General features: G+C 40.6%; 2 protein-coding genes and 1 pseudogene across 2 annotated transcripts; 1 reads left to right on the top strand and 2 right to left on the bottom strand.

Annotated features, from left to right (window-relative positions):
• Positions 1-926: 926 nt before the first annotated feature.
• On the bottom strand, positions 927-9953 carry LOC124828207 (Cyclophilin-like peptidyl-prolyl cis-trans isomerase family protein). Its single transcript, XM_047301445.2, has 7 exons — positions 9709-9953; positions 9061-9084; positions 8083-8170; positions 2393-2485; positions 1938-1970; positions 1782-1838; positions 927-1289 (listed from the first exon to the last, which is right to left on the bottom strand). Exons 1-7 carry the CDS (start codon positions 9891-9893, stop codon positions 1179-1181), a joined length of 591 nt encoding a protein of 196 aa, XP_047157401.1. The 5' UTR covers positions 9894-9953; the 3' UTR covers positions 927-1178.
• An 8120-nt stretch (positions 9954-18073) lies between these two features.
• Positions 18074-21170, bottom strand: LOC124844329 (putative disease resistance protein At3g14460; annotated as a pseudogene).
• A 730-nt stretch (positions 21171-21900) lies between these two features.
• Positions 21901-26189, top strand: LOC148202557 (uncharacterized). Its single transcript, XM_088109653.1, has 5 exons — positions 21901-23770; positions 23903-25011; positions 25073-25270; positions 25476-25565; positions 25689-26189. The coding sequence occupies exons 1-5, from the start codon at positions 21901-21903 to the stop codon at positions 26187-26189; spliced, it is 3768 nt and encodes a 1255-aa protein (XP_087965779.1).
• Positions 26190-26428: the final 239 nt, after the last annotated feature.

Below are 26428 nucleotides of genomic sequence, written 5' to 3'. Positions count from 1 at the left end.
TGAAAGGAAAAAAAAAAGGTAAAATGTGTGACAGAAAACTAAATTATAACATTTAAAAAGTAATAATAATAAAGTAAGAGAATCTAGAATTAAATCTATTCTAAAATATGCTAATAGTTATTCCCCTTATGCCATCGTTGTTGATTATTTCATAATCACTAACATTTCGAATTAAGATTCTGAAAGTTGAGACGTATATTTCGTATCTAGACCTCTAAAATTATATTTATATTCCGAAACTAAACTATTACAAATTTATTTGTATATTATGAATTTATAGTTGTGAGAATTCATTTGTTACACAATTAAAAAATATCAAACCATATAAATAGGCTTTAGAAGTTTTATATTAAAAATTGTAATATTTTGGAGGATGTGAGGAGGAATCATCAAGAGAAATAAGTGGCACGGAATGACTTTTGTTCTGGTAGAGTGGCTATGCTAAATGTTTAAAAACTATTTCTTGAGTGTGCATATAACAATATTAGTGTTGATTGCGATTATTTTAATTAAAATAAGAGTTTGGATTCAATAAATTATAAAGTAAAAGCCCCTCCAAAACTTAACACATTCCAAAGTCTTAATTTTAATTAAAAATTAATATAAAGAAGATATAACTTTTTTTTTTCAACGGAATTAGTCATTACTTCCGATAATTAATGTGACATGTAATACTTGTGTTATAATGCAAAACTCCTAATAATTTCCCTAGATTTTATTAAGAACATAGGGAGCAAATTGCTAATTTTGAGATTAGATTATAAACTAGGCAAGTATTGTGTAAATCTTTCCTCCATAAATATTCTATACTCCACCTGCTTTTAGAAATAATGTGCCAGGAAGTAGCTCTAGAAGTATTTCTAACACACTATTAACTTGCATACTACAACTGCGTGTACATGTATGATGATTATGGGCCTAAAAGATGCATCAAAGTAAGATCATTCTATCATCCTCGAGCATAACCATTCAATTAGCTGTGCTACTCAACTGTATGCTGATATAATTATACAGTCTTACATTAAAAAATCCCATGGCAAGAATTTTTAGTTTCAAGGGGGCACAAAGAAATACATGTAGTGCAGAAATTCCACATCTGTATAGTGAGTGCAGTTGGTGTAGAGGATTCAACCAATTGTTTGGGGGACAATTGTTTGTTGGCGAAGTTGCATTAAAATTTACATTTCACCACATTCTGCAATGACGCAAGCTAATTTTGGCCGGTTATTGGGTCCAGTTGCCACGTTCTCAATCTTCCTTACAACCAAAAGGCCATCTCCAAGCACTCTCTGCATGAAGGGAAGATAGATTGTAAATGCACAACACATTAAAAATTTTGGGAGAAGGAAGATGCTAGTAAAATTTCCAAAAAAGCACATAGACAAGGAGTGCATATGAATTTTTGAGTTAAATTTCATTTTAGACAATAACTGCGATATGAGCAAGGCATGTAGTCCTCCCCTCAAAGGGAGACATATTATTTTTTCCCATCACATTTGGCATAATAAGCAATTAGCAATCTGTGCATGCCGAAAAAACCTTCACATTTTCTACTTGCGTAACTTAAATTTGAAAGTTGATTTAGTTTGTTCAGCTCTCAGGCTTAAGGTATTATTCTAAGTTTACAGATCTGATAAAATCTTGCAATCTTTGTTACCCAAATATCCGGCATCTCAATTTGAATTCATGAAGACATAAAACTTGAGGAACAATTAAATTCAGATTCTGGTGGCTGTTTGAAGAATAATTAATATATGCAACAGAAGATATGAAAAGTATACCCCGAAAACGACATGCTTGTTGTCAAGCCAGTCGCATTTTGCACATGTTATAAAAAACTGCAAGATAGAGAAGATTTATCAATACAAATACATGACCAATTCAAAGTTGCCACTGAGAAAAGGGAAAGGAAAAGGGGGTGACCATTGGAAAGTTACCTGACAACCATTGGTATTTGGTCCACTATTTGCCTGCAGATTAGACAAACTGGACTTAATCCTTTTTTACATTATAACAAGCGAAAGCATAATTTAGACATCATATAGAATCAATTGATGCCATAATTGGTTGAAGTTAGCAAAGAAAAATCAATATGATTTCAAAGTGTTCAGGAAGTAAAACAATTGTAAGTAAATCTGTTCGGAAATATAATATAGAATTGCTTATGTAAGTGCTGCCAATTAGTGCTCCAGTTAAGTAGCTATTTCACGAATTGATAACCATCGTATGATTCCAGTGTGCAGGATGCAAGAACTTTGTAGATTAACCTTGTTAGGAACTGTCGTCTAGATTTGTGTAAGTACTGTCAATTAGTACTCCAGTTACGAAGCTATTTAAGGAATTGATGAACATTGCAATCATCCCAGTACAGAAGGCACAAACGAATACATACCATCGACAGAAGGCCGGGGCCAGTGTGTTTGGCAATAAAGTTTTCATCATCAAGCTTAAGTCCATAAATTGAAACACATCCACTACCATCACCCTGCAAGGAAGAATTTATTAGAGTAAGGATTTTGTATAAAACTAGGATTAGTTCTATTGTTGCTCCTGACAAATTTATCCAAGCCATACAAATCTTACGAATTAAAATGGAGGGCAGAACTGCATGCAGGTAAATTCAAAGATAGATCAATTAATGCATACACATGAACAGCGGTACTAACTAATTATCTACATAAGGGAACTTTGAGGTTGTAAATTGTGTGTTTTTTTTTTTGCAGGATTCCAAATAAAAAGACATTGCAAGGATCACAAGAAAATTCTAGAAGAAAACCTTAGTACACTAAGTCGGCTTTTGGTCCTTGAAGTTTGCAACAACTCCCTAGCACAACTCAATTTTCATTCAAGTACTTTTTGTCACACAAATTTCTTGCTTTTGTGGTGGTCTTCATTGATGACATCCTTATTTACTCCAAGAGCCATGAAGAACATGAGGAACACTTGAGGGTAGTGCTTGGCGTCTTGAAGGAAAAGGAACTGTACGCCAAGTTATCAAAGTGTGAATTTTGGATGAAGAGTGTGCAGTTCTTGGGGCACGTTGTGTCGGCTGAAGGAATCTCTGTAGACCCGGCAAAAGTACGAGCGGTTTTGGAGTGGGCGAGTCCGCGTTCGGTCACAGAAGTGCGGAGTTTCGTTGGTCTCGCGGGCTACTATAGGCGTTTTATTGAAGGTTTTTCTAAGATAGTAGCACCACTGACGCAGCTTACGCGCAAAGATCACCCGTTCGCTTGGACCGATCGGTGTGAAGAGAGTTTTCTAGAGCTTAAGCGGAAATTGACGAGCGCTCCGGTTTTAGTGATTCCAGACACTGCCAAACCATTTGAAGTCTACTGTGATGCCTCTCATCAAGGTTTGGGCTGTGTTCTGATGCAAGAGAGACGAGCAGTGGCGTACGCTTCTCGACAATTGAAGATTCACGAAAAGAACTATCCGACGCACGACCTGGAGTTGGCAGCGGTCGTATTTGCTCTGAAAATTTGGAGACATCATTTGTATGGAGCAACCTTTCAGGTTTTCAGCGATCACAAGAGTCTCAAGTACCTCTTCGATCAAAAAGAGTTAAATATGAGGCAGAGGAGGTGGCTTGAGTTTCTAAAGGATTATGAGTTTGAGTTACTCTACCATCCAGGGAAGGCTAATGTAGTGGCGGACGCCCTAAGCAAGAAATCGGTTCATGTCTCAGTTATGATGGTGAGAGAACTCAATCTGGTGGAGAGCTTTAGAAATCTAAGGTTGCAGTTCGAATTGGAGCCGAACAGTATTAAATGCTGCAACCTCAGAATATCAAGTAATGTATTTGACCAGATCAGAATGAAACAACGGGAAGATGAGGAATTGTTGAAGATCAGGAGAGCGCTCGGCACGGATCAAGCTAAAGGATTCAACACTGGAACGGACGGTCTCTTACGATACATGGGTAGGACGTGCGTTCCTAATGACGGAGAGCTGAAGAGGATTATTCTGGAGGAAGGTCATCACAGCCGTCTTAGCATGCACCCTGGCATGACTAAGATGTATCAAGACCTCCGGAAATCATTTTGGTGGCCTGGAATGAAGGGCGATGTCGCACGTTTTGTGGCGTCTTGTTTGACTTGTCAGCGAGCGAAGGCGGAACACCAAAGGCCGGGCGGTTTGTTGCAGCAACTTGAAATTCCAGAGTGGAAGTGGGACAGCATCTCCATGGATTTCGTGACCCACCTGCTCGAACGGTCAGAAATCATGATTCAATCTGGGTGATCGTGGATAGACTCACGAAGAGCGCCCACTTCTTGGCAGTTAACTTGAAGATGTCAATGACCAATCTAGCAAAGCTTTACATCCGGGAGATCGTTCGTCTACATGGAGTGCCTTCAAGTATAATTTCTGACCGAGACACGAGGTTCACATCTCGGTTTTGGCAATCTCTGCAAGGTGAATTGGGGAGCAGGTTACAAATGAGTTCAGCTTATCATCCTCAGACGGACGGTCAATCTGAGAGGACCATCCAGACGCTCGAAGACTTTCTGAGGACGTGCGTTCTTGATCATATGGGCGTTTGGGATGAAGTACTGCCGTTAGTAGAGTTCACCTACAACAATAGCTTCCAGTCCAGCATTAGAATGGCTCCTTTCGAAGCTCTTTATGGACGTAAGTGTCGCACGCCACTTTGCTGGTTTCAAGAAGGAGAGAACGTGTTGACTGGACCCGAGCTCATACAACAAACGACTGAAAAGGTGAAATTAATCCAGGAGAGGTTGAAGACGTCAAGAAGTAGACAGAAATCTTATGCTGACAAGAGAAGAAGGCCGTTAGATTTCCAAGCTGGCGACCACGTATTCCTTAGACTGAATCCAACCACGGGAGTCGGCAGAGCTATACGACCAAAGAAATTATCTCCGAAATTCGTCGGACCCTACCAAATACTCAGGAAGATTGGCCCAGTAGCGTACGAGCTAGCCTTACCTCCTCAACTGTCCAACCTTCATCCGGTATTTCACGTTTCTCAACTCCGGAAGTATATAGCAGATCCCTCGCACATATTGGAGCTCGAGGACGTTCGTCTTCGTCAAGACCGAACGTTCGAGATGAAGCCTGTTCGTGCTAAAGACGTCCGTACTAAGTATTACAAGGGAAAAGCCGTTCGTTTAGTGAAGATAGTGTGGGATGAAAAGACGGGCGACACTACCTGGGAAATAGAGGACGCTATGAAGGATTTGTACCCTCACCTATTTCCTGGTAAGCTTTAATTTTCGAGGACGAAAATTTTTTTTAGTTAGGGAGAATGTAAGGTCTTGAAAACTCAACCAGCCTCCACCTGTCAAATCCCATTTTAATTACCCAAAAACCCTGTTCAGAATTTGTGTTAAGAAACGCACCCAACCCCACACTCTGACCATCATTAAATGCACCGTGCCACACGTGCAGTGCCATTAAAACGCACTCACACCCACTCTGCATGCAACTGCCAAGTGTCACTTTGGAACATTCGAAATCGTTAGTGGAATCCAAGTGGCAGCAGGAGAATGGACGTTCGTCCTGCATGGGAAGGGGAAAATGATTTTCTGAAAAACTCTTCCCACTCTTCTGCATGCTTCTTCTTCTTCCCCAAAACTCTGACCTTCCAATTCTCTACCTTCTCTCTAGAACCTCCATCTTCTCTCTACCTTAACTCACTTTCTTCTTCTTCGAGCAAATTTCAAAAACCGTAGAACCATCCCTGGTGTCGTAAGCTTCGTTTTGAACCGATCACCTCAACGTTCTGACACCGGTAAGTTTCTCTTCTTCGTCGAACGTTTTCTGTCTCATGCAAAGTCAAACTCTGATTGCATGAAGGGTTAAGTTCTTAGTATTTCTTGGTTTTATGGTTAGATCTGGTTGGAAGAATTAAGTGATCCCTTGAGGGTAGAAACTGTTAGCGGACGAACCAAATACTTTGAGTTAGGACGTTCACTACTGATCCAGGTAAGGGAAGCTTATTAAGTTTAATTCATGTGTATGTGTTGTGCTGTATGACGTGTGTGAATTTATGAAGTATGAAATCTGTATTATTGATCTTTGGTATATGATCTGGATGATGAGATGATATATGGAATTTATGAAATGTGCTATGATATGAGTAGTTAAATATATGCAAGTTTATACTGAAAAATGAGTTATTGTAAGTGAGAATTTGAATATGAAATGCTATAATAATGAACGTTCGTTATCGAACGGTCTTTGACCGTTCGGTGTTTTTTGTAATTTCCTTCAAAAACGGAATTCTTTCATTTGGAAAGAATACTGATTTAGGACGAACGCCCTCTTATATTAATCTTACGTTTGAGCGTTCGGTCAAACGTAGGTGCTCTGAGTGTGATGTGAGGAATTGAGAAACTTGAAAGATACAAATTTCTATACTTAGTCACTCCTAAATAATTCACTTCCCTAGTCTTATCTTATAAATTTCTATTCTATAAATATTTTGCATCAGCGACGGGTCTTGACCCAAAGCGTTCGTTATGAGTGTCGTTCGGTCTTATACCGAACGTTCGTCCTTACACTCGATGACCAAACTTATGTATATAGCGTTCGTCCAAATATTTAATAAATATCTATTACTGCGTTCGGTCATTGACTGACGGTTAGTCTTTTTATTAATTCGTACTCGGTATCAGCATCTAAAAGCCTTGCGTTGTATTTATTCTTTTGAAGTTGATTTATAGTTAGTATACTTAAATTATTCCAAGTATAAAGTGAATCGTTCTAGAATCAGTTCATTTAACTGATTCAAGTGGTCATAACGTTCGTCCTCATTATGAAGGGGGCTGAACGTTCGTCTTTTTATGGAATTAAGATGATGTATGAAAATGATATTGAGTTGGAAAATTATTAACGATGAACAGTATATGAGGTGAAACTATGGTTGTGGAATTTGGACGAGCGCTCCGTGGAGGAACGACTCTTGTATTAAGTATTGAGAAGTGTGTGGTATGACTGTGGTAAAGCTGCTGATGGCAGTTCATCCTGATGTTCCGTGAGTGCTCATCCTCAAGTAGAGGGGAGTAGGTCATGTGTGGGAACGGCAGGAGGTCCTAGTCCTTCTGAGTACTTTGGACTGATAGGGCTAACCTCGGGTGGCAGCTGTTGTGTGTTTATCAGTTACGACATCACCCGGGTGCACGAACGCCTGTAGATACACAGATTCATACAGTCCGGACGGTCTGTCTTATGAGAGTTTTTGGATGATTTTATGTGTTGAGATATTTCTATAAATACTGATATGTTGATTTGTATGAATGACTTATGAATTAAATTTATATAAGCTTACCCTGAGTTATTTCCTTGTGTTGTCATTCGTACCTGTACGTTCGTCTTGTCTGTGCAATGATCATCCGTGTGGATGTGAGCAGACGGAGAGGTGTTGCTTGAAGAAACACTGGAAGAAGAAAATCTGGAAGACGCCAATCTGGTCGAAGTAGAGGTTAAAGCCGAGCCCTAGAGTGCTCGTTAAGCTTAGTCTTTAAGTAATTCTGTTTAGAATTTTTGAACGTTCGGTTAATGTTTGTAAAACTGTTCGTATCTGAACCTGGAAATACTGCTGCGTTATGTTTAACTCTGTACTTAAGCCATTCGACTTTATTAGGTTTTTATTTGTGTAAAGACTGCACCGTTTTACTGTTAAATGTAATTAAATTCTGATTATGGTTATCACTGTATTTTGGGATGTTACACCTTTCATTTATAATTTACTCAAATTATTAATGTCTTAAATTTTGGATTATTTTTTCATTGTGAGTATTTTTGTGTGTAGTATAAATTTTTATGGATTTGTATTTAAAATCTTCAAAATAGCAGTCATCGCGTTAACCCACTACAGCAGTTTCGCAGTGAACCTCTTCAGCTATAAGGATTCATCACTATAAGATAGTTTCCACAAAAATGTTGGGCATGAAACATGGATTTTATAACTAAGTTAAGCATCATGTCGTATCTGTACTAAAAGATCAAACCATGCATAGGCATCATCTTTTTTTATTTTCATGAATGTTGACATAAACACCTCAGCTATGGCATAGTACATATTTAACAGATAAAGTCAGAAAAACCACACCAGAACAGTACCTTTACAAAATCGCCAGCTTGAATCATAAAATCCTTAATCACTCTATGAAATTGACAACCCTTGTAACCAACCGGAAGTCCAGCTTTTCTGCCAATAAAATCAGATCATGAGAAGTATTATTTAACTTAAACCCACCAACCAAAAATGTAAACAATCTGGCCCTTTGAATGAGTTTTGGGATATAATTGGGATGACTTCAGCCTTCCGTACTCACAGAATTGTACTTCTATGAGTAGAATAATGATTTCAGTAATCATCCCCTTTCCCCACAAATAGATGTATGCAGCTTTATCCCATCAAGTGGAGAGACCATTTCTAAAATTCAAAACCTTGACCTTCCACTCACAAGATTTGACTTAGAAATACTATCGCACCACGGCAACATTTGACTTAGAAATACTATCATTATCAATTCATCATTATGACAATCATGAAAACAAAGGCTGAAAGCCAAGAAAGCAACACTAAACATCCTAGCACTGGCCGTCATTCAATTTTAAGACTCTGAAAGCAGGAAACGACAAGAAAGTGCTGCCAACTAGGATTAAGGCTAAGAATCTTGCATTGAAATTCACCAGTATAAACAACCAGAGTATACTACGGGGATGACAGTAATAGATTCATATCGTCATAACTATCTTGAGTCCAAATGGAAAATTATAAAAACAAAATATCCCAGTGAAACAGTATGGGGATACAATTGGGATGACTTTAACATCCATCCCCTTTTTTCCCCACAAGTGGAGAAACCATTTCCAAACTATAAAACCATGACCGTCAGGTGACAAGATAACAACCTTATCACACCAGACCAACATTTGACTTAGAAATACTACCATTATGGCAATCATGAAAACAAAGTCTGAAAGCCAAGAAAGCAACACCACCCTAGCATTGATCCTCATTCAACTTTCAGACTTTGAAAGCAGGAAATGACAAGAAAGTGTTGGATAGACTGGAGAAGACTGCTTCACTACCTGTACTCCCCAGTGCAGAACTGCCTGCCAAATAACATAAGCCAAATTCATCAATTGATCTGGAGATGATTCTGTCATTAGAGAGAATCTGAAAGCAAAACAAACACCCACAAAAAAGTCCAAAACAAAACTTAAGGAGAGAGAACAAAATGAAATGGTTTCAGTCCCTTGTTAGGGTCTATACAAGCACGTGAAGTTACGGACTAAACATCAAAACTTGAGATATTTTCGGGAACCAAAAACTCTTTTTTTTTTCTCCAATTCGTGGAAATTCGTTCATCAACTTAACAACAAGGTTAACTAACAAGCAAGCCAAGGCCCAGAAAATAGTTATCAGCATAGCCCTCAGTGGTTGCAGCAGAAGCACATAAAGTCAAGGCACAGAGAAATAGTTATCAGCATAAAATATCGGGAGGAATTAAAAACAAACAAAAAATTTATAACGAACAAAATCAAAGCTTGAGATATTTTCTCGCACATAAAACATATTAAAACTTTTTTTCCTAATTCGGGAAAGTTCATCCACAGCACGATAGCAGAAGCCAAGGTTCAAATGAAGAAGTCTAAGCATAAAGCACAGTGGTTGTACCACATGTATTCTAAATAAGGAACAATAGAGACTCTACAAAATCGAACGGAGTAACGAACCTGAAATTCTCGGCGGTTTTGGGCGCAATGTCGGCGAAGAGTTCCATCTTGATTCGACCAGCAGGTATGTTGCCGATGGTGACATCGAAGAAGACGATTGGGTTCTTAGGGTTTGGAGGACGCACGTGCCACTCCACACCCGCGTTCGTGTTCGTGGTCGCGTTCCCTGCCACCGAAGCAGCCATTTTCACCTCAGACAACTACTGCGTAACGATTCCAAGAGCCTCACGCTCGCATTTTAAATTGAAGTGAAGAGAAAAAGTGTGGAATAAAAACCAAATGGAAAATAATAATAATAATAATGTCTGAATTATTAAGTATTAACGGTTCAATTTTTCTGTTTAATTTTAAATATTAAGTATTTTGTCAGTTCTTTTATAAAAGATTTAAGAATAATAAACATTGGTTAAATTAATGTCTTAATCATTTTATTTATTTATAAAATTCAATTTCATACCTCTATTTTTTAAATCCCTAATTTTATATCTTAATTTTTTTTTTAAATTTCAATATTATTCTTTTTGTTTAAGTCGACTTGACATCTTTAAAAAAAAGATTGGGAGGATACATTTGATTAAAGATGATAAATTATTTGATTGAGACTAGTTAGGGACAAAATAAGTTGGTTTTTAGACCAATAACTTGGTTAAAAAAATTGACATAGTTAGAAAATAAACTGATACTAACTTCGGGACTTTCTGTAACACATATTTTTATATACTATTTAAATTTTTGAAAAAAATAAAACACAGTAACACTTTAACAATTACTAGGGTAATAAATATAAGGTTTAATGTCTCGGTAGGTCCCTATTTTCGGCGTGAATCTCAAATAGGTCCCTTTTCTTTTCGGCGTCTCAATTGGGTCTCCATTTTTGTAAAATTGTAACAATTAGGGGTCTGCCGTCAAATTGGACAAACGGCCGTTTAATTGTTTCTTACGTGGCATGAACAGTGTTTTCAGTAATGACACGTGGCATGATTCCCATCTGACACGTAAGAAACAATTAAACGGCCGTTTGTCCAATTTGACGGCAGACCCCTAATTGTTACAATTTTACAAAAATGGAGACCCAATTGAGACGCCGAAAAGAAAAGGGACCTATTTGAGATTCACGCCGAAAATAGGGACCTACCGAGACATTAAACCTAAATATAAAACTTAATTACACATTTTGTAATTACACATCTCTTTTAGTCAGCAACTGCACTTCCTCACTTTCACCCACATTTTCGCAATCATAATTCCTCCAATATTAACACAATTCTACAGATGTGATGAGGATTTAAGTAAAATGAAGTGTTAATTGAGGATTTAATGCTTGTGGTTTCCATGAGCATCACAACTTTAGAATCTGATTCTCCATCTTGAGCCAAATTCAGACAATTGGCGGGCTTGTTCTTGGCACCTTCTCCTTGCCAACATTCTTTTGCTAAGGACCACGTTTTTGACAGTTATGACATCTCACTTTTCTCTTGTCAAATTTCCTCTCCTTACAATTGTTGGAGTTGTTCTCTTGCTCTTATGGTTGATAATTTTTCTCCCCTTTAAAAGAATGACGGGTTTCACTAGATTTGTGATATTGATGTTTCTGGTTACACTTGATTTGTTCTCTTTCTAGAACCCTTTGCCTTTTCCCTTGTAATTTGATCGTGCTTGAAGTTCCAGTTCTTGACTGGATCTTCTCTCATTGATTCTCATCGCATATTCCTCAAGGAAGTGTTGTAGTTCTTCAATCTTCACAGTACTTAAGTCATTTGACTCCTCAATTGCAACAGCCATATGATCATATTATGGCTACAATGTCGCCAATATTTTGTCTACCACTTGTAGATATGAAATCTGCTCCTTGCAGGCCCCATGGCTTTGACCAGTTCTTGAACCCTGTTAAAATAATCTACTATGGATTCTTTCTCTTCAATGCTTAGCAGTTCATATTGCCTTCTTAATGTATGCAGCTTAACCTTCTTGTTTTTTTTTTCTCTACCACCATATGTTTTCATCAAAATCTCCCATTCTTTCCCTGAGGTAGATACCTTGGAAATCTTGTTGAATTCTTTGAATCGACACATTAGTAAATGAGAAATCATGCCTTACTATCAAGTTTTTGTTGCTGTTTGAAAACTAGTTCCTCAGTTGCATTCCTACTAAGTTCTGCAAAACTAGTTGCTACCCAACTCTAAGACAATCTTGGAAGCAAAACACCACCAAAAAATTTAACTCTCCAATTATCAAATAATTTCTCATCGAAATCAGGTAAAGATCCTATAATAACAAATTGCTTGAGTCAGCCATATCGCACCTTAATCCTTCTTTAACTTTCTTTACACTGCTGCTACCTCACAGATTCTTCTACACACGTTCTTTCTTTTCAAGAATTCCACTCAACCACCAAATACAAAGGTGAGAAAACAATGAAGAATCACATATAAGTCATAACTCTCACAAAAAGATTTGTACAAAAAGGATTGGTCTTGGCCGCTTTCTATCAATTATCAATCACTCATGAAAAGAAAAAAATAAATAAATGAATTATATATTTAATATTTTGTGAGTATTACAATTACTTAAAAACAGTATGTCTAGCGTTGCTTGTATACAATCTAGTATCAAATTTAAAACTTTGAATTATGCGTAAAAGCTTTTACTATTATGCAATACATTGAAGAAGTTAAGAAGCAAGAAATATAGAGACACATGGAAATGTTATGGTCAACCTTTTCTTTATGATCTCCTTCTATTGCTTGTAAAATGTAGGTTCCTTCTAGTTTTGGAGATACAATGATTTTATCAGTCTTATGTTCAAATTTTGCACCTTATTACTGCTTGTTAAGTTCTATAACACGAGTGTTCTTAGAATGATTTTTGGGACATATTCATATTTTCTTAATAGCTTTTTTATTATACAGTTGTCGTTTTAACATTTATTAATATTTTAATATATATATATATATATATATATATATATATATATATATATATATATATATATATATATATATATATACACACACACACATTGATGTTTTCATAGATTCCTCTTTAACCTGAACTAATCATAGGAATGTAACAAATAAATTTCCAACAAGCTCTCAAGTATATCAGTACATTTAAGAGATAAAACCACATGCTTTAACTATAATATTAAATCTTCACAATAGAAGAAGAAGAATTATCTATTTAGTAGTAAACTTTTTAAATTATAAAACAATATGTCAAAATAAGTTATCAATGACAGTTTATCGTAAGAATTTGGGAAACAAAATTCAATGTGGAATTTGATCCAATAAGAAAGAACTCAAGGTCATATTTAGTAATGTCCCAATGCAAGCATGTATGTGTAGAAGTTTCATGATAATTCTTAAGAAACATCATCTTAAATAATGAGAATCATCATTCAAACTCAGTATTGAGATTGCAATGTAGAGGAAGAAAAACAGAGAAGCAAAAATAGTTTGTGTATTATTCCCTGATCTGCATAATGCAGATACATGTATTTATACATTAAGATTATAACAAAATTAGTTATAATATCAACATAATAATACCAAACATAAATAATAACAAATCCTAACAAGATATTAAATCATAACAAATATTAAATCCTAACAAGATCATAACAAATATTAAATCCTAACAGCCCCCCTCAAGCTGGAGAATGAATGTCAATCATTCCCAGCTTGGAAACCAGAAATTTGAAAGCTGCGGGAGGAAGTCCTTTTGTGTAGATATCAGCTAACTGACATGTAGAAGGAATCGGCAGTAGTTTAAGTAAGCCAGAAGAAAGCTTTTCCCTTACAATATGGCAATCTATTTCAATGTGCTTCGTGCGTTCATGGAAAACCGGATTTGCAGCAATATGAAGGGCAGATTTGTTATCACAGAACAAGACTGCTGGTTGTTGAAAAGGTACGTGAAGATCCTGTAGAAGAAAAGTTAACCATTGAATTTCGCAAGTAGCGGTGGCAAGAGCTCTGTATTCAGCTTCTGAGGAACTTTTGGATACAGTGGCTTGTTTCTTCGATTTCCATGAAATAAGTGAGGAGCCAAGATAGATAGAGTAACCAGTGATACTTCGTCTAGTATCAATGCAGCCTGCCCAATCAGAATCGTTGAAGCCTTTCAACTGTATGATGTTATTGCTGGGAAAGAAAATCCCTTTTCCAGGAGCACCTTTAAGGTATCTAAGAGTCCTGGAAGCTGCTTGTTGATGATCTGTGTTGGGATTTGAGAGAAATTGACTTAGTTGTTGTACTGCAAATGAAATATCTGGTCTAGTGTTGGTGAGATATAACAATCTACCAATCAATCGTCTATAAGAAGATGAAGCTGCATCATTTAGAGGTTGGCCAGAATTTGTGCTGAGCTTTGTATGATAGTCACAAGGAGTGGAAACAGGCTTAGAGTTTAAGTAACCTTCATCTTTGAGAATGTCCAGAGTATATTGTCTCTGAGAAATGGAAATACCTTCTTTGTTTCTAGCCACCTCAAGACCAAGAAAGAATTTAAGATTGCCAAGGTCTTTAATCTTAAATGTTGCGTCAAGAAGATGAGTAATATGAGTGATTTCTGTGAGATCATTTCCTGTGAGCACTATATCATCAACATAAACCACTAAAATAGTGACATTGGAATCAGAATGTTTGGTGAACAATGAATGATCAGATGCAGATTGGAGGAAGCCATTTGATAAGAGGAAATCAGATAAACGAGCATACCATTGTCTGCCTGCTTGTTTAAGACCATAAAGTGATTTTTGTGACTTGCATACTTGATTGGGTTTGATACAGTGGAGCCCTGGAGGAGGTATCATATAAACTTCTTCATTTAATGTACCATGAAGAAAAGCATTATTAACATCTAGTTGCTTAAGATGCCAATTATGTGTTGCCGCAAGAGCGATAACCAGTCTAACCGTTGTAATTTTAACCACTGGAGAAAATGTATCTAGGTAGTCTTGACCTTCAATTTGAGTGTAACCCTTGGCTACCAATCTGGCTTTATATCGTTCAATGCTTCCATCAGCCTTGTGCTTGATTTTGAAAACCCATTTGCAGCCTACAGCAGTTTTGTCAACAGGTAAATCTGTGATTTCCCAAGTGTTATTTCTGGCCAATGCATCAAGCTCATCATCCATGGCTCTAACCCAGTGAGGATATTTGGATGCCTCAGGATAAGATCTAGGCTCAATGTTAGCAGAGATATGCATAATAAATCGATAATAAGGAGCTGCAAGTTTCTTATATGAAATGACAGAAGCAAGAGGATGTTTGATACCTGAAGAATGAGAGGTAATAGTTGATGCATAAGAAGTTTCAAATTCAGATAGTCTTGAAGGTCTGTTTTTCTGTCGGGTGGATCTTCTAATGTTAGGAGCAGGTAGAGTGGAAGGGGAACTGGGTGGAGAAGGATGCGAAGGATCTGTATGGGGTGTGGGCATACATTGGTCAATATAGAGTAAAGGTGGGTGGGTGAGAAGGTGAGAATTAGAAGTGGTGCATGATTCATTGTGGTAAGGAAAACAACTTTCATGGAAGACAACATTTCTAGAAATCTCAATGGCTCTGGTTTTGAGGTTGAAGGTGATGAAGCCTTTTTTGTGTGGTTTATAGCCAAGAAAAATAGCGGGTAAGGCTCTTGGATCAAGTTTATGTCTATTGTTTGACAAGGTGTTGACAAAGCAAAGACAACCAAAAACTTTAAGGGTGGTGATATCAAAATGAGAATTGTATAATTGTAGGTGTGGAGAATGGTTATTTAGGAGAGGAGTGGGAAGGCAATTAATGAGGGTAGAGGCATGAATAAGAGCATAAGACCAAAAAATGTTTGGTAAGTGTGCTTGAAAAAGAAGAGAACGGGTAACATTTAATAAGTGCTGGTGTTTTCTCTCAACTAAGCCATTTTGCTGGGGGGTTTCAACACAAGTTGTTTGGTGAACAATTCCAGTATTTTTATAAAATTCGGCCATAATAAACTCAGTTCCATTGTCAGATCTAATGGTTAGGACCTTGGTTTTAAATTGTCTTTCAGCATAGGTAATGAAGGATTGTAAATGTGACTGAGTTTCAGCTTTTGAGATTAAAGGAAACACCCATACATATCTAGAAAAATCATCAACAATGGTTAAAAAATATTTATGACCATGAATGGAAGTAGCAGCACAAGGACCCCAAATATCAACATGTAATAAGGAAAAAATAGAAGAAGCATGAGAAGTACTATGAGGAAAAGAAGGTTTTCTTTGTTTAGCCATATGACAAGGATTACATATAAAAGAGTGATCAAAATTAATCACAGGATATAACTGTTGCATTACATGTAACCTATCATGGGATGGGTGGCCTAATCTGTAATGCCAAATATCAATGGCTTCCTTATTACAAATTGTGGTGTTGATGGAGCTAAAAGAAGTCTTGAGTGTATACAATCCATCTTGTGCATCAACTATACCAATCATCCTCTTGCTGTGCTTGTCCTGTATAAAACATTGATTGTCAAGAAATATTAGTTGACAATTATGAACTGTGGTAAGCTTGGAAACAGATATAAGATTGAAATTAAATTGTGGAAGATATAGGACATTAGAAATAGACAAAGAATCATTAATCTTTATTGTTCCAGAATATGAGGCTATGGTTTGTTGTCCATTTGGTAGTTTTACTGTGATGGGATCAATAGCCTTATAGGATGAGTATAGATTCAAGGAAGAAGATACATGATCACTGGCTCCTGAATCTATGATCCACATGACATGGTCTGTAGCATGAGAAATTGGTAGCACATTACCTATAAAAGAAGTATTTGGAGAGAAAGTTGTACCAATTTGATTTATGTGGGAAGTAGTTGTAGAGGATCCCAATTGTGTTTGTTGTTGTAGTAGGGCTATCAAATGTTGATATTGCTGAGGAGTGATTTTTAACTCATTCGAGTCAGATACTTGAGTGTGATCAATGGGTCCTTCATTGTTACTTGTGGCAGCATTGTTCACCATAACAGGTTTGTGTAGTTTATGCCCAGGAGGGTAACCATGCTTCTTAAAGCATTCATCAATAGTGTGTCCAGTGATATTGCAAAAAGTGCAAACCTTTGAGTTGTATGAACCTGAATTTGATCTTCCGCCAAAGCCTCCTCTATTTGATGAATAGCCTCGACCTCCTCTTATCCCTTTGTTGTATGAGGATCCTGAAGATCCTGATGGATAGCCATTCTTTTTGTAACAATTTTCAGCCGTGTGGTAATCTTTTCCACAGAATGTGCAAGGCACCTTGTTACTGGCATTTGTTGTGGCTGCATTTAGCATACTCATATTACTCATGGTAAAATTAGTACATTGTCTTTCTTGCTGAACAGCATAAAAAAAAACCTTAGAAATAAGAGGAAGAGGATCCATCATCAAAATGTTCGTTCTTACAACATTATATTGATCATTTAATCCACCTAGGAACTGCATAATCTGATCTTGTTGCTTTCTTTCAATACTTTCAGTGAGTGCTTTACACGAACACGCTGGTATGCATGTGCAAGACAAATCTGGTCTATAACATTCCAATTCATCCCAGATTACACGCAGCTTAGAAAAATACTCTGAAATAGATGTATCACCTTGTTTTAATGATGCAGCTTCTTGTTGCAGTTCTGCTATTCTTAGTAAATCACCTTGAGAATACCTTGACTTCAAATCCTTCCAGATATCATCAGCTTGATTCATCCATAATATGCTTTGACGAATTGAAGGCGAAACTGAATGCACCAGCCATGAGACTACCATGTTATTGCATCTTTTCCATGCAGGATATAGGGCATCATTCGTGGATGGTTTAGGCAGGGTGTGATCCACAAATTCTGATTTATTCTTTGCACTCAAAGCAGTGAGCATACTTCGGCTCCATGAATTGTAATTGGTTGGATCCAAAAGAGGAGAAACCAACGCTGCCGAGGGATTTTCTCCAGGATGTAAATAGTAAGGGCTATTGTGATCAATAGCAGCCATGAGTTGGTTTGGTAAAAAAACAACGCAAAGAAATCAAGAAGGGGCAAGAACTGAATGAAGATCAGAGGCACAACAGAACTCTTCAATTGAAGAGCTCTGATACCATCTTAAATAATGAGAATCATCATTCAAACTCAGTATTGAGATTGCAATGTAGAGGAAGAAAAACAGAGAAGCAAAAATAGTTTGTGTATTATTCCCTGATCTGCATAATGCAGATACATGTATTTATACATTAAGATTATAACAAAATTAGTTATAATATCAACATAATAATACCAAACATAAATAATAACAAATCCTAACAAGATATTAAATCATAACAAATATTAAATCCTAACAAGATCATAACAAATATTAAATCCTAACACATCATCACTGCTGTATATACAGATTTTGAATGTGAGCAATCTTTTCCCAGTCTTCGCCTCCTTCCTTGCAACGCTGTTTGAGCAAAGGACACTCATAGATTTCAAGACATGAAAGTGATTTGGGAAGGCCCTCCTTTGGTAAGCATTGGAGGTTGGGGCAAGCGTAAAGGGTCAGTGTTTCGAGAGATGATGAGAGTTGATAGAGGCCCTTGTAGTCCAGTTTTATTAGATTTGGACTCTTAGTAATCATTAGAGAAGTAAGAGAAAAAGGAAGCAAACCTTCATCAGGAAAACACTCTGCATCCACATTTTCAATCCACAAGTTTTTCAGAGAAGGATTGTCTCCCAAAGCTCCTTTCAATGAGCCAATAAGTCTGAAGCAACTCTTGAGGCTCATTTCATTTAGATTTGGTGGCAAACCTCCATCAGGGAAGGACTCAAGTCTTGGACAATCTTTTATGCTAAGCATTGTGAGAGATGGAAGCAGCATATGCATGTTTGCAGGCAATGATTCAAATTTAGGGCAGTCTCTGATTTTCAGATATTGGAGATGATTATGAACTTGATCCTGTGAAATCATCTGCAAATTAGTAAAGCCTTTGAGACTAAGCATCGTGAGTGTCGGGAAGAAATGTAATGGAAAGGTCCATAGAGAGACAGACTCATCACTGATTTGGCAATCGCTACACAAAGCAAATGAGCAAGAAACAATGTGCCCAGCCATTTCCACGAACCATGCTTCCATGTTGTGTCCGCCGATGCTAAGCTCTTTCAAAGTTGCCCCGTTAATTTGCAGCTTTCCATAGTCTTGTATTCGTAATTCTACAGCCCTGGGAGCGGAAGCCTCAAGTTGTTGGCAGTCTGTAATTTCTAGTATTTCCAAAGGAACAAGTTGCTCTGGGAGCTCTCCTTTCAGCTTGGGACAATCATTTATATAAAGTCTTTGAAGATTTGGGAAAACACCTGCCACAACTTGGCATTCCCATTTTTCCCATTGTTTCATAGAGGAGAACGACAATGTTTCAAGGGATTTAAATGAAGAAGAATTGTTCCCATGAAAATCAGCATCAATACTCACTATCCCATCAAGTCTTGCAATCCTCAAGTCCTTGAGAAATGGCAAAAGTCCAAGGGGAGGTAAACGTTGACAAGATTCACATTCCTCCAACACTAAGGACATCATATTCCATAATGAATTTTCTAGTAACCAATTTGGAACTTGTTTTCCACCATAGCTAAAGATTGACAACTCCTTTAAGTTTTTGGAAGGTTGCATATTCTCGATTACATCCTCTTCCTTTTTGGAATCAATATTCCTCCTCGAGTCCCATCGCAACTTTAGCTTCACAAGGCATGTTTTATTCTTCAAATCTGCTTCTAATGCATCTATAGAATTCTCAATATTCTGTAGCTCCTCAATTGATAGACTTCCATCAAGGTTGAGCTCTCCTAGCCGGTGAATACCGAACTCCTTGCTATGGCCAACAATAAAGGGACTCATCATTACTTTTAGATTCTTCAGTTTTCTCAAATGCAGTGGCACCTTTCTCACTTTAGTCTTCATAAATTCAAGTCGACACAAATTTGTGAGTAAATGCAAATCTGAGGGTAACTCCTCCAAATCACGACAATAGTTCAACTTCAGTATTTGCAAGTGGGTGAGTGAACATATCTTTTCAGTTAGTTTTTTTATTGCCGTAAAGGAGAGGTCTAATGAACGAAGATGCTCAAGATTGCCAACAGAGTCAGGTAGTTCTTCAAGGGCATAACAATTAAACAGAGATAAGATTCGTAAAAATTTAAACTTGGAGAGCAATTCATGTATTGACATATTCATACGAAACACGTGTTCACCCATTTGCGTAAATGTACGTAACCTTTCTGTATTACATAACTTTCCAAACCCATCAAAATATTGTCTGTATCCAAGTTCAATTGAAAAATGACGAGTTACTTTTTGTATCTTCTCTCTTTGATCAAATTCCCACATGAAGTATATGCCTCCACCAACATATTTTGCCAAATCATTAAGAAGGTCGTGCATAACAAATACTTCCTCGTCTTCAACTGATTGTTGGAAGAAGGACCTTGATAATAGATCATTGAATTATTGTTGGCCAACTTCTTCTGGAGTTCTGCTGTGTTGACAATTAAACAAATTTTCAGTCATCCACAGCTGAATCAAACACTCCTTCTCAAACTTATAATCCTTGGGGAATAGGGCACAGTATGCAAAGCATACCTTAAGATGGGAAGGAAGGTGAATATAGCTCAATGCTAAAGCAGGAATAATATCACAACGCTCCTTCGAAAGTTCCCATATTTCGCTTCGGAACACAGTGTTCCATTCTGAAACAGATGATTTGTTGTATAATAGGCAAGAGGTAGTCCTTTACATTTTTGTACTATTTTCATGCCAATTTCCCTGCACTCTGGATTTAGTTTAGTATCATCATCTTGGAATGCATGTTTAGCAAACAACTTCCAGCAATGATCTTCATGTAATTGCTTTAGGGAGTGAACTTCTGACCGCATGGTAGAAGCAACTTCCTTACTACGTGTGGTGACAAGAATCCTACTCTCTTGGGCAGCGAAAACAAGGGGCTTCTTCACTTCTTCCCATTTAGGTTGGTTTTCGTTCCAAACGTCATCCAAAACGAGAAGGAATTTCTTTCCCAACAATTTTTCTTTCAATCTTCTATGAACCATCTCCAGATCTCTACTATCATCAGTTGATTTAGTGACAGCTTCAAGAATTGCTCTTGATACCTTGAAAACATCAAATTCTTCTGAAACACAAACCCAAACTTTGATATTAAATTTAGGCTCATCAACCCTTGTGTCATTGAATACATGTTGAGCAAGAGTGGTCTTACCCACTCCACCCATTCCCACAATAGAAAGAATTGATGGCTGGTTACGATTGTTGATGTCAGATGTCAGCCATTCAAAGATCAGTTCTTTATCATCATCTCGGCCATAGATATCAGTTCCAACAACCAACGATGTTGTTTGTGATTTCTGTGGCAGTTCATTACTCATCCCATATCCAACACCGCTAGCTGTTTTCAATCCTAGAGCACCCTTTTGGCTTGAGAGAAATTCGAAATCGTCAAGGTTTTGTTCTGTACCAGAGGGGACCGGCCGCCGTACGGAAGAACATCCACTTCATGGGATTCCCAGACGGACCGGCCGCCCGTATTATCGTAGGAGACTTAGGAAAATACCCTTCTACGTACTGATAGGAAAGGCCGGGGTACTGAACCCATCCATACCCAAGACTCACCCGAAGCCGACCGTTCGGGCCGGGACCAATCAGGACCGGCCGCCCAAGAAGGTAAGACCGGGGAGGACGGCCCGCTGCCGTATTAATCGCCTTGGTTCAAGGTTAAGTACGGTTTAAAAGCTATTTGGGCTAAATTGGGTCCTGATTAACTTTTCACTAATCCCAAGCCCATAGCAAAAACTATAAATACATATCCAAGGTAAGTGGTAGATAGGTTGCATTTACTGCACATTCATTACTGTCTGAGAAAAACGCCTTAGCTCTCAACTGACTTTGGCATCGGAAAATCTTTTGCAGGTTTCCCACCGGTGAACTGAGAAGTTAACACAGGAAGTCCGACGTATGGAAGAGGAGAAGCGAGTGACGTAGAGACGTGGGATCTGCACAGCCCCTCACATCCGAAACATTTGGCGCCCACCGTGGGGCCGTGTGATTTTAAATACCCAATGGTGACCACGAGAAACATGAACACCGACGACCCAATCGAAATGATGAGAATTCTACAACAGAAAATGGACGAGATGCAATAGCGTCATGAAGATGAGATGGCGGCGGTGAAGGCCGACTGTGAAGCCCGAATAAGCCGGGAGGTTGCCAGGAAGGACGAGGACGAGCGCGCGAGGAAGGGGAAGGCTGCCGCGGACGAACGTTCGGAACAAAATACCGAACGCGACGAGACTTGGAGGCCGACCGGCACCGAGGCCGAGGGTAGTAAGGCCAAGTCAGTGCACGCGGAAAGCACGGCCGAAGATAGGCGAATGGTAGTCAAACCAGAGCCCTCCTCCACGCTGTTACTCCCCTTCGCGCAAAACATAATGGATGTTCAAATTTCTGAACAGTTCATTGCACCCCAATTCAAAATGTACGACGGAACCACCGATCCCGAGGGCCACATCAAAACCTTCACGAACGCTATGGCATTCAGAACGGGCAATGACGCCATCTGGTGCCGGGCGTTCTCGTTGTCTCTGGAAGACGAGGCCCTTGAATGGTTCAACAACCTGCCTCCCAATTCCATAGAAAATTTCACCGGACTGAAGCAGTTGTTTATCCGGCAATTTGCGGCTAATAGCACGCAAGACTTAACCGTGTTCGAATTAGTCACCTTGAAGCAAGGAAAGGAAGAAACGCTCAGAACATTCATGGACAAATACCAGAAAACCGTCCGGCGGGTAAAGGCGTTAAGTCCGAAACTCGCCCTTCATTACATCCTACCCGCCCTCAAGCCCGGACCGTTCAAAGACAGCGTCTGTCGGCGAGCCCCTAAGACTATGGAGGAGTTAAGGGAACGCGCGGCAGACGAGATCAGGGTTGAGGAGATGAAGTTGTCTTACAAGAAGGAAGGTCAGGAGCTGCGGAGCGAGAGGGCGGACGGGGGGAAACCCGGTAATTCGGGAGGAAAATCGGGCGGCAACAGGCAGAAGGAACCGCGCCGAGGGCCCCGTTTCCAACATTATACCCCCCTGAACGCCCCCCGGGAGAAGATCCTAAGGGAGGCGCTCAGCGCGGACCTGCTTTCAGAACCCCTAAAGCGACTGACACCACCCGGCGCAGATGGAAGTAAACACTGTGCCTATCACAAGAATATGGGTCACACCACTGAGGAGTGTGTGACTCTTAAGGATAAAATAGAGGAGCTGATCCGGGCAGGGAGGCTCAAGAAATATGTCCTGGTCGAGCGTCCTCAACAACCGGCCGAACGGCCCACTCAGCGATCGGTTTACCAGTCGGGAAGGCCGAGAAATCGTAAGGACGAACGACCCCGCTCGGAGCGGGGACCTAGCCGAAGTCGCAGCCGAAGCCCTGAACACCGCTTGCGAGGACACATAAATACCATCTCTGGAGGGTTTGCGGGGGGAGGATCATCATCCTCCGCTCGTAAACGCCATGTACGAGCCCTCCAGTCCGTGCACTTGGTGGACAAACCACGGCGCACTATGCCGCCCATCACCTTCTCGGACGAAGACTTCCACGCGCCTGACCCCGACCAGGACGACCCGATGGTCATAACCGCCGAGATAGCGCGATATGGAGTCAGCAAGGTCCTGGTAGATCAAGGAAGCTCGATGAATATCCTTTACTGGAAAACCTTCCTGCAGATGGACATCTCGGAAGATCTCATTGTTCCCTACGACGGGCAGATCGTAGGATTTGCGGGGGAAAGGGTCGACACTCGAGGGTACGTGGAGTTGAGGACGAGGCTGGGGATTGGCCGGTCCAGCAAGGAGAAGCGGATCCGGTATTTGCTGGTGGAGGCTAACACCTCGTACAACGTGTTGATCGGACGACCTTGCTTGAACGCGTTCGGGGCGATCGTGTCCACTCCCCACCTCACGATGAAGTACCCCTCCGAGAAGGGAGCTATATGCACGATCCGGGCGGACCAGAAAACAGCACGGGAATGCTACGCTGCGGGTTTGAAGTTGCAAACCCGACAGGTCAAACGGCGGACTGTCGGCTCCGAGGTTGCCATGGCCGACCTCGACCCCAGGACGAATACGGAGGATCGCCTGGAACCGATGGGGGAAACCTAACCTGTCTTGATAGGAAGGGATCCCACCCAGACAACCCTCATCGCCAGGGAGCTAAACCTTGGGATGGAGAAGAAGCTGAGGGCGCTCCTGTGGAAGAACAGGGACCTATTTGCATGGACGGCGGCCGACATGCCGGGGATCCACCCCGAGGTCATGTGTCACAAACTCTCACTCCTCAAAGACGCCCGTCCGGTTTCTCAGAAGAATAGGAGGATGGGCGAAGAGAAGCGAAGGGCCATTGAAGAGGAAGTGACGAAACTAAAGGAAGCTGGCTTTGTTCGAGAGGTCACCTATACAACGTGGTTGGCCAATGTCATAATGGTGAAGAAAGCGAGTGGAAAATGGCGCATGTGCACCGACTATACTGATCTGAACAAAGCCTGGTCGAAGGATTCTCACCCCCTACCTAGCATAGACGCCTTGGTGGACGGCGCCTCAGGGCATCGCGTGTTAAGCTTCCTGGACGCATACTCCGGGTATAACCAAATCCCCATGTACGGACCGAACGTCGAAAAGACAGCGTTCATCACAGAGAAGGCTAACTTCTGTTACGAAGTAATGCCGTTTGGCTTAAAGAACGCAGGGGCGACTTACCAACGTTTGATGGACCGGATCTTCCAAGAGCAGGTGGGCCGGTGCATGGACGTATACGTGGACGACATGGTCGTCCGTTCCTCGGAGGAAGATAGCCACATTAAGGATCTGGAGGAGGTTTTTCGCCAAGTGAGGAAGTTCGGTATGCGTTTGAACCCCGCCAAGTGTACATTCGGAGTCGCCGGCGGAAAATTCCTCGGGTTCATGCTAACGTCACGGGGAATCGAGGCCAATCCGGACAAATGCGAGGCCATACTGCAAATGCACAGTCCGACCACCCTTAAAGAAATCCAAAGACTGGTCGGACGCCTCACCGCCCTATCACGATTCATACCTAAAATGGCCGAGAAAGTAAGGCCGGTCCTGCGTAAGCTGAAGAAAGGGGCCGGTCCGGTGTGGGATGACGAGTGCGAGCGAGCGTTCCAGGATGTTAAAACCATCCTGGTTAATCCGCCGGTCATGAATCGCCCGGTGCCAGGAGAAGAGCTACACGTCTTCCTTGGAGTATCGGAGACGGCCATCAGCGCCGTATTGATGCAAGAACGGCCTCACCCAAGACTGATTTATTTTGTGAGCCGTACGCTCCTAGACCCCGAAACCCGGTATCAACGGGTGGAGAAAGTGGGGAATTGGCCTTGCTAAATGCATCTCGGAGACTCCGCCCCTACTTCCAGAGTCATCAGGTGGTCGTCAGAATCGACTTCCCCATTTCAAAAATCCTGAGAAAGCCGGACTTAGCCGGGCGGATGGTAGCATGGGCGGTGGAACTGTCAGAGTTCGGCTTGCGGTATGAGCCAAGAGGGTCGATCAGGGGCCAACACTTAGCGGACTTCGCGGCCGAGCTACCCCTTTCCAGCCAGGACGAGTGGACGTTGTACGTGGACGGAGCATCCGGCAGATCGGTCAGTGGAGCAGGCATCGTCCTGGAGGGACCCAACGGATTCTTATTGGAACACTCCCTGATCTTTAAATTTAAAGTCTCCAACAATCAGGCTGAGTACGAAGCCCTGGTGGCTGGCCTCGAATTAGCAAAGGACATGGGGGCGAAGAAGGTCACTTGCCGCACGGACTCGGAGCTGGTGGTCAGTCAAATGAACGGGAACTTCCAAGTTAAAGAGGAGCGACTGCTACAATACTTCCATCGTGCAACAAAGCTAGCAAGGACGTTCGACAAGGCCACCATACTGCACATCCCCCGGGAATAGAACGCCAGGGCCGATCTACTGTCCAAACTTAGTTCCGGGAAAGAGAAGGGACAGTTGACTACTGTCGTGCGACACGTCTTGCTTCAGCCCTCAGTAGAGTGTTCGGCGGTATCCGACGAGGGGAAGGATTGGCGGACGGATATCAGAGAAGTGATGTCTCGCCAAGACGAAGGGCAGACGGTGCGGTCAGGCGACGCGAAGAAAGTCGCTCGTTACCTTATGGTGGGGAACGACTTGTACAGGAGAGGGTTCTCCTTTCCCCTCCTTAAATGCTTAGGGGCGAAAGAGGCACACTATGTTATGGACGAACTCCACAACGGCATCTGTGGTCTCCATACGGGATGGCGAGCGCTGAAGGCCCGACTACTGAGAGCGGGATATTACTGGCCAACCATGGAGGTGGATACTAAGACGTTCGTCCAGAAATGCGTCAGCTGCCAAGCGCACGCCAATAATACCCATTTGCCCCCGCACTCGCTACATTCAATGACGTCCCCCTAGCCGTTCGCTCAATGGGGTATGGACATTGTGGGACCATTCCCCGTTGGCCGAGCACAAAAGAAGTTCCTCCTAGTGGCGGTAGATTACTTCACCAAATGGGTAGAAGCAGAACCCTTAGCAACCATAACGGCCGCCCAGGTCCAAAAATTTTGCTAGACGTTGGTGTGCCGCTTCGGCCTCCCTCACTCAATCATCACAGATAACGGCCGGCAGTTTATCGACAAGAAACTCGCCGAATT

The sequence above is a fragment of the Vigna umbellata genome, chromosome 3 (assembly GCF_029865625.1).
Source record: "Vigna umbellata cultivar VRB3 chromosome 3, Vumbellata_1.0, whole genome shotgun sequence".
NCBI lineage: Eukaryota > Viridiplantae > Streptophyta > Magnoliopsida > Fabales > Fabaceae > Vigna > Vigna umbellata.
The sequence above is the reverse complement of the archived record's forward strand: the minus strand, read 5'-3'. Positions and strand labels throughout refer to the sequence as shown.

Coding starts and splice junctions, on each gene's coding strand:
- LOC124828207 (XM_047301445.2), bottom strand. CDS start 9,893: ATGGCTGCTTCGGTGGCAGGGAACGCGACCACGAACACGAACGCGGGT. Junction 9,085..9,708: donor AAAACCGCCGAGAATTTCAG/GTTCGTTACTCC, acceptor GTTATTTGGCAG/GCAGTTCTGCACTGGGGAGT. Junction 1,971..2,392: donor GCCCCGGCCTTCTGTCGATG/GTATGTATTCGT, acceptor TCTAATCTGCAG/GCAAATAGTGGACCAAATAC.
- LOC148202557 (XM_088109653.1), top strand. CDS start 21,901: ATGGCGGCGGTGAAGGCCGACTGTGAAGCCCGAATAAGCCGGGAGGTT. Junction 25,271..25,475: donor CTGTCAGAGTTCGGCTTGCG/GTATGAGCCAAG, acceptor TCCAACAATCAG/GCTGAGTACGAAGCCCTGGT. Junction 25,566..25,688: donor GCACGGACTCGGAGCTGGTG/GTCAGTCAAATG, acceptor CCCCGGGAATAG/AACGCCAGGGCCGATCTACT.